The 15,196-nt window shown below is 37.2% G+C and overlaps 1 protein-coding gene across 2 annotated transcripts in view; it reads right to left on the reverse strand.

Annotated features, from left to right (window-relative positions):
* The window catches only part of tpcn2 (two pore segment channel 2), a 31,309-nt gene that overhangs the window by 10,128 nt on the left and 5,985 nt on the right, over positions 1–15,196 (reverse strand). Inside the window, exons 5-14 of one of the 2 annotated variants that reach the window (XM_081359552.1) lie at positions 13,301–13,417; positions 11,057–11,100; positions 10,808–10,880; positions 4,506–4,605; positions 4,118–4,183; positions 3,935–3,999; positions 2,554–2,663; positions 2,386–2,467; positions 2,228–2,314; positions 39–158 (exon numbers count right to left, since the gene is read on the reverse strand). In XM_081359552.1, the coding sequence (XP_081215678.1) occupies positions 39–158; positions 2,228–2,314; positions 2,386–2,467; positions 2,554–2,663; positions 3,935–3,999; positions 4,118–4,183; positions 4,506–4,605; positions 10,808–10,880; positions 11,057–11,100; positions 13,301–13,417 (864 nt within the window). Of the gene's footprint in view, positions 1–38; positions 159–2,227; positions 2,315–2,385; positions 2,468–2,553; positions 2,664–3,934; positions 4,000–4,117; positions 4,184–4,505; positions 4,606–10,807; positions 10,881–11,056; positions 11,164–13,300; positions 13,418–15,196 lie in introns of both variants that reach the window. The other variant, XM_081359551.1, reaches the window with a different exon arrangement.

The raw sequence follows: 15,196 nt of genomic DNA on the forward strand, positions 1-15,196 counted from the left end.
ATAATTAAAGCAAGTGAAAAGCAAATAAGGTTTCTTACACAGATACAGATGACATTGGCCAGGGCGACAACGTTTCCCAGCACTGTGATATAATAGTGGCTGTAGATATACTGGATTTGCTGCAGGGCAGTAGAACTGTACTCTGGCTTTGGTGGATGCTGCAGGGAAAAGACAAAAACAATATGTTTGTTGACACACGTTTCAACTCTGTAGCAAACAGGATGCAGAACTGAAATTTATATTTGAATCCAAGGAAGTAAAATTCAAAGAAACTCTGCTGTGAGTGCCGTTTAAATAGTTTAGATATAAATATTACACTCAATTATCCAAATGACTTTGAATTTGAAAATGAAAACCCATAAACATGACCATACACAAAACATGTGGGGCATTTCCAGTGCAATTTATATTATTTAATTATATTATTGGATTCAATTATTTCATTTAATAATAATTTATTCTATTATTTATTTTACTATTTCATGTATTTTTTATTATATGAATTCAACTCATTTTATGGACCTAATAGCACATTATTTTCCAGAATGTTTCCTTAATCAAGTCAAGTCTCCTTTATTTATATAGCACTTTTTACAATACTTAATGTTAAAATAATGCAACAGAGAATGTTTTGGCTGTACAGCAGATCTAGAAGAAAACAGTGTCATTGTCCAGCTTAAGTTAGTTCCGTGTTGATTCATTTACGTAGTAGTCTGATAATCGTTTGCCCCTTGGGACCTGTTTCCGGGAGTGCGTTCTCGAGACACCAGGCACTGCTGTTGTGCGAATGAGCGGGTTAAGGGTTTTCTGTTAGAACGGTGTCATGTTACCGGCCCCTAAGTTAATAACTAATGATCTTCGCAACGGAAATCAATCAAAACTAACTTTAGCTGTATGATAACTTTATTCTAGAGCTGCTGTAAAGCCAAAACAATCTCTGTTACTGTAATTTCCTATTATCACTGTAAAGCTGCTTTGGAACAATTCATTATTGTTAAAAGCGCTAAATAAATGAGGGTGACTTGACTTGACTTTTAAAGGATTAGTTCACCTCAAAATGAAAATTTCCTGATAATTTACTCACCCTAATGCCATCCAAGATGTCCATGTCTTTCTTTCTTCAGTGGAAAAGAAATTACGTTTTTTTGAGGAAAACATTTTTCTCCACACAATGGACTTCAATGGCAACCAGAATGTTCATAAGTTCAAATCAATGCCGTTTCAAAGGGCTCTGCACAATCCCAGCTGAGGAATGGGGTCTTATCTAGCGAAACGATCGGTCATTTAAAAAAAAAAAAAGAACATTTATATACTTTTTAACCACAATTGTTCATCTTGTGCTGGTCTGCGACACGCCACGCATTGCGTCATCACGTTGGAAAGGTCACGCGTCATGTCATCTTTCTAAATTATTTGTCAGGGTACTCCGGTTCAAAAAGGTAGGGAAGGGTCTCATTTTCTCCTCCAACTTCAAAATCGTCCGACATCTTTGTTTTAATTTATTATTATTATTTTCTTCTTTTTTTTCGTGACCTTTCCAACGTGATGACATAATACGTGGCGTCACAGACCAGCACAAAACGAACAATTGTGGTTAAAAAGTATATACATTTTTAATTTTTTTACAAAATGGCCGATCGTTTCACTAGATAAGACCCTTATTTCTCGACTGGGATCGTGCAGAGCCCTTTGAAACGGCATTGATTTGAACTTCAACATTCTGGTTGCCATTGAAGTCCATTGTGTGGAGAAAAATGTTTTCCTCAAAAAACTTAATTTCTTTTCCACTGAAGAAAGAAAGACATGAAAATCTTAGATGGCATTGGGTTGAGTAAATTATCAGGAAATTTTCATTTTGATGTGAACTAATCCTTTAAATGTCCCCAAAAAGTTTTCAAAATGGACCCAAACAAAATGAAACATGCAAACTTTAAACAGTCGTATATTCTTGCCCATTTTGTTGTAGTTTTGGACTAAACAAAATTCCTAATTTCGTGATTGCGTCAAGTTTCTATGAACTAATTCCTCTTCTTGTCCAAATTACAACTAATAAAATATAAGGGAGGCAATTCTTAACTTGTGAATTATGTCCAACCCTGCTATGCACCATCTTCTTATGATTCAAATACTAATTTAACTGACCTTGTACTGTTAAAAAAGAGACTTCCTGTAAGAGTCTGGATTCACACTGTAATGTAAACTGATCCACACATAGATGGTCACACACCTCTTTCATAAAATCCTTGTCCAGCTCATTAAAGAGCCTCTGGAAGGCCTCGCCGTTGATGAAGCCGTCTGGAAACTGCTGAGCAGCCTGAGAGAAACAAGACAGGTCAAACAAAAATCCTGCCTACTTTATTAAACTACTCTGCAATCTGTATTCACCTTAATAATATCTTGTCTGCAGTAAGACTTCATGTGGACTCTACTCATGACCTGCAGAAACATGTTCACCGCCACCCGCTCCCTGAGCAGAAACAGGAACAGTCATGTGATCAGAGACAGGAATAAGAGTGAATGTGTGCAGAGAAAGCTGTAAGGAAGTGTTCTTACACATGGCCTTCAGACTGAGTGCTGGTGTGTCCTCGTCCCGGACAGCACAACACCTCGAACGCAGCCCGAATACCCAGACGCCTCCTGATTATAGACGTCTGAACTGACATCTAAACACAGATCACACCATCAATAATTAAAGCAAGAGCTGACCCAACATTAACATTCTGTCATCATTTACTAACCCTCATTTTGTGTGTATGACTTTGGTAGAAAAGGAGAAATTCTGAAGAATATTTACGCCACTCTTTTCCATTTAATAAAAACGTATGGCTTCAGAAGACTTGGGGAAAAAAGGCACTTTTTGGAGTTAGACAGCCCCTGTTTTCATCTGAAGTTGCACATTTAACGTGCACAAATTTGGAATATCGCATAAAACATCTGCGAATAGAGCACCGTTTCCATACCATGTGTTCAAGAGAACAAAATCGTCACTTCTTGGGAAATTGGTGCAGAACATCTGTTATAAAAATGGAAGTTGCTGCAATCGGGGAAGAAACTGTGGCTCACTTGCACCTCCGAACGTGCAGATGAAACCCAATAAACACTGTCTTACGTTATCTTACGCTTAAATGCCTGATGTTTGTGAACTCAAATGTGTGAGACACTTCTGTGAGGACATTATACCTAATCATTTTGATGACAGACTCAGGGTTGCCAAGTTTGTGTCAAAACCCACCCAAATGCCATTCAAAAACCACCCAATCATGGCCAAAACTAGCACAATTGTGGTCCGGTGGGTTCCCCGGTAAAAAATCACGTTCCAGGGGGTAAAAGTATTGAGTGTTGTGGTTCGCTTCAACACGCAGAAAAATAACCCGTGGCAACAGTGTAAAAGTAACCCAAGTCCATGGGAAAACCACAGACTTGGCAATACTTCTTTGGCTCAGGCATTTCAAAATGACCAAACCAACATTTGAGATGCTGTGCAATGTGATTGGTCCACTGGTTAGTCCAGTTGTCCAATCACATACTCCGTTGAGGCAAAGTCACATGACTTTTTTTTTTTTTTTGTGCATCAAAGGATTTATTTAATTTCACATTAAATGTGTTTCCAACATATTTCATATGTTTGTCTTCTTATCATTTTTTTATGCACATTTTTAGAATGTATGCACATCTTGGCATTTCCATCCAGATTTTTTTTTATGTGATATCCCAAAATTCACATTAAAATAGGTGTATGGAAACATAGCTACTTTTGTTGTAGGAAAAAAAAGGAGATTGGAAATTACGTTCAAAATATGTTCTGTGCTCCATAGAAGAAAAAAGTCATTTGGGTTTGGAAAATAATGACAGAATTTAAAATGTTGAACTATTCCTAATAAACAAGCCACAAATTCCTAAAAAAAAAAAAACTATTTAAGATGACGTCACTCACCAGTAAATATCCCCTGAACTGGTTATAAATAATAGCCGTCATTAGATTCATCAACAAATACGTTCCTGGCAGAAGCAATAAAAAATGTAAATGTTTAATGCAGGTGGAGAGTCATAAACGCAAGTATTATTTACAGCACTCTACATGTACAGTGCAACTCATCCCGAGTGCCATAAAACTTACCAAACACACTGAAGAGTATAAAAAATATCGAATATCCACGGTTCAGAGAGTATGCTGGAATCATGACTGTTGAGAGAAAGACATGTTGAGATTACAAACACAGATTACAAGAGAAGGTTGAAGGACATTGGTGCGGTTTCACATTTGAAACACAGATACCTGTGAAAGTTTAACAGAACGTTGTGACAAGTCACAAGACATCATATCATGTGGTTAAAGCCAATGACGCACAGCTTCTGCTGCAATGAGCCAGAAATGACGGAGAATTCGACACAGCAGTGCCAAAATGTAATTTGTGTCACTGAACATCTAACACTTGACTGAGTCATTCAGAGAGTCGCAGCTCCTGAGAGACTTCAGCAACTTTTACAGTCACATACAGACGTACCGTCAGGGTTATTGGCGGTGGTGAGCAGCACTAGCAGAGAAGACAGGGCTTTTGGCAGGTTTTTGAAGTATGTTTCCCATTCTCCATTCTTCTTAAGGTCCTACAGAAAACACACAGAATAAGTCAACTGGAGAATTTGCATTGTTTATTATTTGCAAGGCAATGTGTTGGCTAAATTAATCAAAATGTGAAGGTTGTTAGATGTTATTTAACAGCCAGATTAAATCATTCCAGATAGTGCATTTAGTACATTTTTAACTTATACTGGAGGAAATGAAAGTGGTTCTCGCTGCCAGTGTTTCAGACGAGTGCTGTGTGGTTGCTGAGCTGTGGGGTTCAGCTATATATGTGGTTTCAACCCTGTTCTACTAGGGTGATCTGCATGGTTGCTATGTGGCGGCTTACTGGCCCATGTCAAAAGAGCCCCACACCCAAGCTTCTGTATTCTGGACTCTAGATATGACTTTCAATGTTTTACTTGATCTTAGTGCTGCGTTCGATACTATAGATCACACAATACTCTTAGATCGACTACAAAATTATACTGGTGTTCAAGGACAAGCATTAAGCTGGTTCAGATCATACTTATCTGACCGCTACCATTTTGTCTATTTAAATGGAGAAAAATCGATCATAACTCCAGTAAACTATGGAGTGCCGCAAAGATCTGTGTTAGGCCCTCTGTTATTTTCAATATATATGCTGCCACTTGGAAATATTATAAGGAAACATGGAGTTAGTTTCCATTGTTATGCTGATGACACTCAAATCTATATTTCATCACGGTCGGATGAAAACGCTAAATTATCCAAATTGACAGAGTGTGTTAAAGATATAAAAAGATTGGATGACGTGCAATTTTATTTTATTAAATCCAGACAAGACAGAGGTACTAATCATCGGTTAAAAAAAAACGCCCACAAAACCTCTCACAATACAACTTTAACATAGTAGGATGTCCTGTTACTTTATCCTCTACAGTAAAAGACCTGGGTGTTATATTAGACTGCAACCTGTCTTTTGAAAATCATATTTCATATGTTACAAGAACAGCCTTTTTCCACCTTAGAAACATTGCTAAGCTACATAACATGCTATCAGTTTCTGATGCAGAAAAGCTAGTTCATGCGTTCATGACCTCGAGACTAGATTACTGTAATGCTTTATTAGCCGGTTGTCCTGCATCCTCAATAAACAAGCTACAGTTAGTCCAAAATGCCGCCGCAAGAGTTCTTACTAGATCAAGAAAATATGATCATATAACACCAATTCTATCATCACTGCATTGGTTACCTGTAAAGTTCCGTATTAATTACAAGGTATTGCTACTGACTTATAAAGCCCTAAACGGCTTAGCTCCAGTCTATTTAACGGATCTTCTATCGCCCTATAATCCATCGCGCTCTTTAAGGTCACTAAATTCGAGGCTTTTGGTCATTCCTAGGATATCCAGATCCACCAAAGGAGGGAGAGCATTTTCACATTTAGCTCCAAAACTCTGGAACAGTCTTCCTGATACTATTCGTTGCTCAGACTCGCTCTCCCAGTTTAAAACTAGATTAAAGACGCATCTCTTCAGCCAGGCATTCATATAATACTTTTAATCCTACAGTTAAATCCGACCTCTAGTTTATAAACGCCAGAGGAGAACTGGCCCCCGACTGAGCCTGGGTTCTCCAAAGTTTTTTTTTTCTCCATTAGGTCACCTGATGGAGTTTTTCGGTTCCTTGCCACTGTTGCCTTTGGCTTGCTCAGTTGGGGATATTTGGGGATATTTAATTTAATTAATCAATCAACAATACTATTGATCAGCATTACCAAACGTGGACGTTTTCCACTAGAAACAAACATTGATGTATTATTTTAATTTAATACTGTGAAGCTGCTTTGATACAATCTGTATTGTGAAAAGCGCTATATAAATAAACTTGACTTGACTTGAATGTAAGTTGAATGCCCATTTTACTCTCTGCCCAGTGAAAATCTTCACATGTCAAACTCCACTCCTGTTTCCAGTAATCATGAAGACCTTGATTAGCTGGTTTAGGTGTGTTTAATTGGGGTTGGAGCTTAACTCTGCAGGACAATGGCCCTCCCTGGTCTAATCCCTAAGATAAGTAATAGCACACCTCTCCTCCACAAGTATTAATTCTAGGCTCTGTTTACACCTGGTATAAAGATGCGTTTTGGTCGATCGGATCACAAGTGGACGACGCTAAATACAGGTGTAAACGGGGACTAAAGCGTTTTGAGCTTGCCCACTTTCAACCTCTTCCAGAGTTAGTGGAAAACACATTCGACCGGATTGCTTTCATAGTGTAAACGCTCATGTGGTCGAATGTGTTCAAACAGCCACAAAAGACCGTCTTCTCTCCGTCTACTGATCTAATGCATGACATTATGGGAAGAGCTCTAGCCGGACGGGATTTAATCTTTGTCGGCTCCCACCATTCCTGATTTCCAGAGGTGGAAAGTAACGAATTACATTTACTCGCGTTACTGTAATTGAGTAGTTTTTTTGTGTATTTCTACTTTTTTAAGTAGTTTTCAAAATCTGTAATTTTACTTTTACTTAAGTATGTTTTGTTTAAAGTATTGTAATTCGCTACATTTTAAAACGTATCCGTTACTGAGTAAAAAAAAAAATCATTATTTAAAAAAATGAACTAGCCTACAGCACGCGCGCTCGTGCTCAGCATTGATTGATTGAAGGGCGGGAGAACAGACACGCAAAAACCACAAAAAATATGGAGACGGACAACACAGATTCTTTACACACACACGTGAGGCGAACCCCAGGTAAGTATGGGGATACTTTGGATATAGAAAAACGAACGCGTGGTTGTCCTCGAGGCTCGAGCATAGCCTATTCATTTTGCAAAAATTGTGGACGCAAATTGGCTGCAAAAGAAGGAAACCCATAGAACGTGTTCGGGAACACCATCCCTGCGTGCAGATTAAGATATGTCCCGTTTATAATTTAAGGTCGAAGGATTTCTGTGATGCAGAGGGAATCCCGGAGTTTCATTATTATCATGAAAATGGAATTTAGCCTACAATAACGCAGACGTCACGTAAAACACATGAAAGTAAAGCTGTACAATAAATCAAATTGCGACATGGTCTGTAGTCTATATATTAAAGCACAAGAGACTGCTATATAAATGTATAATCTGCGTGTCTGTGTGAATCAGTGCGAATGAGACGAGCCGTTTCGTCTACTACATACTCAAGTACGCGACGCGCTAATAGTGTTTTCAGCAGCTCACAAACAATATGAGAACATGAAAACATGAACATCTCCAGAGCTGCTCTGAGAGAATGACCTTTGAGAAAAACCTTGTCAAATAGCCTACACTCTGAAACAGGACTTCATTACAACCCATCAAAATAAAAGTTTGGTCTAACTGCGAAGAAATGATGACATAACTGTTGTGGGCCTACAATAGAATGTACTTCTCATAATAATATTAACAACAACAATAATAATACAGATTATTTAAACATTATTTAAGGATTTTTGTCCATGGTTTAATTGAGTAAATCTGTTTTGCAGCACTTTGCCAAAAAATAAAAGGATAAAAAAATGTGTTAAACTTTTATTTGATAAACCACCGTTTTGGATAATATATTTGTTTTAAATCATAAAAACAAAAAGGATTTTTCTGAATTAAATACATTTCATAGAAGTCTTGTTCTTGAACATTTTAATAAATTATTAATGATAAAGAAGTTGTTAAATGAGTAGTTCACATTAAAATGAAAATTACCCCATGATTTATCAGCCCTGAAACCATCCTAGGTGCAGGCTATTTAACTTTCTTCTTTGTTCTTTCAGACGAATACAATCAGAGTTATATTAATAAACACTCTGATGCTTCTGAGCTTTATAATGGCAGTGGATTGCAACCATCAGTTTAAAGCTCAAAAAAGTACACCATACGCAGTCTACTTACACCTTAAACGCAACTCATGACGTCAGAAGTAGTGCGTCCTGGCGTAGCATAAATATCAGCAGTACGTCGCATTACTCGCATAAGTTGCGCTTTAGATTTAAGTCGAATACATATGTTCGTTTGGCCGGAAACTAGTTATTTTACTTCATAAAGATTTAAATATGAATATCTTTCTTACACAAACTCAACGTTTTGTTTCAGAAGGCCTTTATTAACCCCCCGTTGCCATGTGGAGCACTTTTATGATGGATGGATGGATGCACTTTTATGAGCTTCAAACTGATGGTTGCAATCCACAGCCATTATCAAGCTAGGAAGCGTCAGGGTGTTTATTAATATCAGAGGCTTCCTTCACCTCTGTACAGATAAAACATTATCTAAATGATTCCAGTTCGCATGGAAATTTTTTTTTGTATTATGCAGGTCAGACAAGTAATTTGGTGAGGTCAATTTGTAAAGAAAGACTACTCGCATGCACACATTCAAATGCACATACCTATAGATTAAACACGTAATACGCATGTGAACGCCGTCAGCGTTTTCACAGATTCACATTTTTGAAGTTTAGACAGAGATGATAGCGTTTTTCAAAAATTTTCAAAGCTTGCACCTTGTAACCTATTTCAAGGTTCACATTCTCGAGCTCCAAACACTGTTGTCGTGCAAATGAACGGCCAGAACACATTAAAGTTTTCTGTTTTCTGTTAAAGCGGTGTCGTGTTAGCGGCCCCTAAGTTAATAACTAATGTGCTTTTCGCAACGAATCAATCAAAAATGAATGAATCAAAAACTAACTTTAGCTGGACAATAACTTTATTCTAGAGCGGCTGTAAAGCCAAAACACTCTCTGTTACTGTAATCTCCTATTATCTCTGTAAAGCTGCTTTGAAACAATCTATATTGTTAAAGCGCTGTATAAATGAAGGAGACTTGACTTAATATAATTCTGATTGTATTCGTCTGAAAGAAGAATGTCATATACATGACTTGAGGGTGAGTAAATCATGGGCTGGTTTCATTTTAAAGTTAACTACTCCTTTAATCAAATTCATAATCATTTATTGAAATTAGTTGATTAGACATGTTTTATTGAAATTTTAATAAACAAAACAAATGTTTCCAAAAATACTGTTTTCATCTCATTTACTGTAACTGTCATTTTAACTGATGATAATAATAACCCTAATTTAATAATACAGTTTTTATATTTAATAATTGTTTAATACCATTATATTAGTCGGTTATCATACTGTGAAAATCTCATACCTTTACAACCCTACTCGGGGGACTCCCCAACCCACCCCCGCTGTTAAAAAAGTAACTCAGTTACTTTTACTCTGAGTACATTTTAAATGAGCTACTTTTTACTTTTACTTGAGTAGATTTTTCGACCGGTACTTTTACTTGTACTTAAGTAAAAAAAAATTGTAGTAATAGTACTTTTACTTGAGTAAAATATTTTATTACTCTTTCCACCTCTGCTGATTTCTAACACACACTCACAGCGTTCGGCTGATCTTGCGGCTTCAGAGCAGAAACCAAAGCTGCTTCTCTCTGTATGTTTTTCCGTCGTCTCTGGCCGCGTTCATATGTAAATTGCACGAGCTTATTTTGTCCCTTAGATCGAAAGATCTGAAAAAGCCCATACATTTACCCTCCCATAGACCCTCCCCTCGAAGAAATCAGGACAGAAGTGGTGGAAAGTGGACAATGTGTCTCCCTCGTCTACTTGTGATCCGATCAACCAAAATGCATCTTAAAGGGATATTTCACTGGAAAGATGAATGTGTATTTAAATTGGGTCATTTATGTAGTAGAAATGTGAAATTATTTTAGAAGTTGGTGCCTTCTAGACTGAGAAAAAAACAGAAAATGTATTTTTGGCTCATGTGGATGAAAGACAACAACTCCCAGAATGCACTTGCTTCGCTGCCCTACGAGGCCACTCCCAAGCCACGCCTACCGGTTACAGAGGGCAGTATCGGAAGAAATGATACAGCTAGGCTACTAGTCGACTCAAAACTCAAAAGACGGCGTTTGATCGTGAGATCCCCGTATGGGCGGGTTGAAGACATGTGGGACGAGCTCCTCCTACTGGCTGTAGTCTCTCGCCTCTGGACAGAAAAGCCTCAGATGACGCTAAATGACGATTTTTGCATCATCTGAGGTTTTTTTCCAGACACACAATACAGAAATCTCTCGTCTCAGGGGGACATGAGGGAGGGAAGCACGGTCACTCGAAAATACCACCGAGTTTCTACTGATACAAAGCTTAATGCTAATCGGTGAAGCATCCCTTTAAGGGACGAGTTATTTGGCAAAGATTATATTGTGAGCACTTATTACATCTGATTTGGCAAATATCAGCATTCCAATCATGGTGAATATGCAGAGGTGTAAAGCCAGGAGCAGGACAACACTGAAAGAGAAAGAGAAACATAGAGAGAACACTTTTGGTCAATGTTTACTGTCATTATTTTAAAATTGCAATATTAGAACGAGACGTCATCCAAATTGAGAAGTGAAAATAAGTCTTGAATTATAAAAAGGCACACATGGGAAAAACCCACAAAGGAAAAAAATATATATAATTACCTCGCTATCTCTGGAAGAGTCCTTTTGATACATTTTAGAGTTTTCTTCATGAGGGAAGAGTTTTGCAAGAGGAAAAATGGGCGAATCAGTCTCCTGACTCTCAAATTCTGTGGGACATAATGACGGGTCAATGTTACAATCGGTCCACTGCTGATTGAGTCAATCCTGCTTCCCAAGACAGGCTCAGTGTTTCCTTATTGAAGACTTTAAAGCAGGGGTGTCCAAACTCGGCCCTGGAGGGCCACTGTCCTGCAGAGTTTAGCTCTGGCCTGGAAGTTTATATTATGCCTATTAAGAGCTTGACTAGCAGGTCCAGATGGGTTTAGTTACTCTGCAGGACAGTGGACTTCCAGGATCAGGATTGGACAGACCTGCTTTAAAGGAATCGATCACCCAAAAATGGAAACTTAATTTAATTTCCCTCATGTCATGTTTGATGTGAATTTGTAAATGAGATCTGAGATTGACAGTTGAGGGCAAGATTTTAAGGACTTCTTTAAATGAGTAAATTATTCTACAAATGTGTAAATTATGAGTTTTTAATATATGGGTTAACTACGCCTTTAAGTGTATGGAGGACTGTAAAGTACTACTTAAATAAAATGAAGAAATCAATTATCAATGTATAATTTCAAAAATAAAAATGTGATCATCAAATTGACAAATAAGCATATTTAAAACTGTTTATTTAATTTTTTTTCAAGCTTAAAAATGAAAGACTATATTTTTAATCAACTTTTTTGACTTACTTATTGAATTGATTATAATTGGACATAATACGGTAAAATGAATTTATATAAAGAGAACCAGGTCATTGTTAAGACACTGATGTGAATCGAAAATGTTTTATCTTTGGATTTAAATAAAGTATTTTTTTGTAAAAAATCTTCCACTACTATGTGTTTGAGCTCCTCTCTTTGTTTAATTTTAATTGAAAGAAAAAAAAAATCCATATTAATGAAGATTTTATACAGAGTTGGGCAGATCACATTTGGGGACTTTCGATTAAATGATTTAATTTAAACAGGTCTATTTCTTTTTGAAGAGTTATTTACGAATTAATTTCTTTAACGTCACATTTAACTATATTTTTAAATAGGAATCATTTTAAACATGGCTATTATTATTCAATTAAAAAAAACATCGAATTATTTACCATGTAAATTTTCAATACAGAAATGTATTTATTCTTTCATATCATTTTTAAGTGACGCTAATAGTCAATAATAAAGAGTTTGGTATCACTATAATACTAATATACTAGGAATCTTTCATTGCAGAAGCTTTAAAGCTCTTCCTGGTCCCTCCTGTGCAGCACTGTACATGTTTGATGTCTCCTTTGTTTAACAGCTGAATTAACTCATGTCCTCCATGACCTGAGCTAGGTGTGTCCATCCGAAAAAACACTGTGCTGGGAAGGCTCCAGGAACGCTTTGAAAACTGCTGTTATTAGTGTAGGCTAGGCACGATTAAAGGAGAACTCCGGTCAATTTTAACACTGAGCTCATTTTTTTGTAAATTTGGAGTGCTGTCAATACAGAGAACAACGACAAAAATCGGTGTTGCCCACACCATGTTATCCTCTTTTTAAAATTCGCACCCTGTTGACTTCAGTGGGGCAAGTTTTAAACCTGCTTTTAGCCTCTTAACATCCTTGATGTGTCATTACAAGTGCACAGGTCATGTGAGTGATTCCTTCAGAGTGATCACGGGTGAATCTGACTGCAGTAGATGTGAAAGATATTAATAAAAATGATGTTATTTCAGCCAGCGCACATACCTGTATTTTCTTCCTGTTTTCGGTCGAAGTCCATAGTAATCGATTATCGAGTTCACGCGCGTGATCATAGGTAACTAAACCTATGCGTGTGAACTCGACAATCGATTACTATGGACTTCGACCGAAAACAGGAAGAAAATACAGGTATGTGCGCTGGCTGAAATAACATCATTTTTATTAATATCTTTCACATCTACTGATTCACCCGTGATCACTCTGAAGGAATCACTCACATGGCTGGGCACTTGTAATGACACATCAAGGATGTTAAGAGGCTAAAAGCAGGTTTAAAACTTGTCCCATTGAAGTCAACAGGGTGCAAATTTTAAAAAGAGGATAACACGGTGTAGGCCACATGAATTTTTGTCGTTGTACTCTGTATTGACACCACTCCAAATTTACAAAAAAATGAGCTCAATGTTAAAATTGACCAGTTCTCCTTTAATAAGCAGATTTGTACTCACCTCATTGCACATCATGCTAATGCTCAACATCCAATCAACAACTGATGCTGCAATCACTATTACATAACCAATCAGCCATTTGTTCATGCGAAACTCCTCCCATCCTATCAGATAGCTCTGAAAAACAAACAACACATTCAATATGTTCCTTAATACAGTATTAAGCAACGTATTCCACATTAAAAAATTAATAGTAACAGTTTAGTTAAAAAGGGTCAATTTAAAGTCACCATGAAATCAAAATTGACAATTCTTGATTTTTTTATGGAATATTGAGTTTTATATATTTAAATTTCATGTTCCCTCATAAAACTTGAATCAATATAACTCGAGGGGGCGGGGCAACCTGTCAATCACATGAGATCCACCAATAGCAAACCACAACCATCCAATCAATTCCTCCTGGACAAATTCAGCTCCCTCCCTACATTTATTCTTGTTCGAGAAGCCATTTCACTCGGAGATAGGCACAATAGAGAAGAAAAGACTATCGCAACTTCTGTTTCATGCCGACTTTAACTCTGTTAAAGGGATAGTTCACCAAAAATGGAAAAACATTTTCCTAGGCTACGTTCACACTGTCAGTCCAAATCCGATTATTTGTCCATCCAATTGGATTCTTATCTAAAATGATTAACTGTGTATCACAACTGTTCAGATCCGATTTGTGTCCCATGGTGCTCTTTCGTTTTCCGGGATATATGCATTGACTTTTATGGCAATGACGCTGCGCTGGTAGGTACAGTACAGTGGTGGTCAAAATTGATGGCACCCCTGATAAATATGATAATACATGGCCGTAAAAAATAAATCTGCATTGTTTATCCTTTTGATCTTTCATTCAAAAAAATCACAAAAATCTAACCTTTCATTGAAGTAAAAGAATTGAAAGTGGGGGTAAATCATCATATTATAAAATAAATGTTTTTCTCCAAAACACGCTGGCCATAATTGTTGGCACCCCTTGAATTTTTTATGAGAAAAATATCTCTGAAGTATATTCCCATTAATATTTACCTTTTTTAGCACACCAGGGTGACTAGGAACATGAAATTGTCCAGCTATGACTTCTTGTTTCACAGGAGTTTAAATATGAGGAAACACAAAGGCCAAATTCCCTTAATCATCCATCACAATGAGTAAAACCAAAGAATATAGTTCTGATGTGCAGCAAAAGATTGTTGAGCTTCACAAAATAGAAAGTGTCTGTAAGAAAAAAGCTAAAGAATTGAAAATCCCCATTTTGACCATCAGGGCAATAATTAAGAAGTTCCAATCAACTAAAGATGTTACGAATCTGCCAGGAAGAGGACATATGTCTATATTGTCTTAATGGACGGTGAGGAGGAGAGTTTGAGTGGCCAAAGACTCTTCAAGGATCACAGATGGAGAATTGCAGAGATTAGTTGAGTCTTGGGGTCAGAAAGCCTAAAAAAAATTATCAAACAACCCCTGCATCCCCACATGTTGTTTGGGAGGGTTTCAAGAAAAATGCTCCTCGCTCCTCCAAAAATAAACTCCAGCATATTCAGTCAACAGACACGACTGGAACTTCTAAAGGGACCGGATTCTATGGTCAGATAAAACAAAAAAAGGGCTTTTTGGCAGCAAACCCACCAGATGTGTTTGGTGCACACAGGGATAAAAAGTACCCCATACCTACGGTTAAATATACTGCTGGATCTTATATGTTGTGGGCCTATTTATTTGCTGGAGGTCCTGGACATCTTGTTCAGATACATGGTATTATGGATTCTAGCAAATACAAACAGATAAAAAATCAAAACCTGACGGCCTCTGCTAGAAATCTTATAATGGGCCGTGGTTGGATCTTCCATCAGGACAACGGTCCAAAACAAACATCAAAATCAACACAAAAATGGGTAACTGAGCACA

The sequence above is a fragment of the Scardinius erythrophthalmus genome (assembly GCF_964197995.2).
Source record: "Scardinius erythrophthalmus genome assembly, chromosome: 2".
Taxonomy (NCBI): Eukaryota; Metazoa; Chordata; class Actinopteri; order Cypriniformes; family Leuciscidae; genus Scardinius; species Scardinius erythrophthalmus.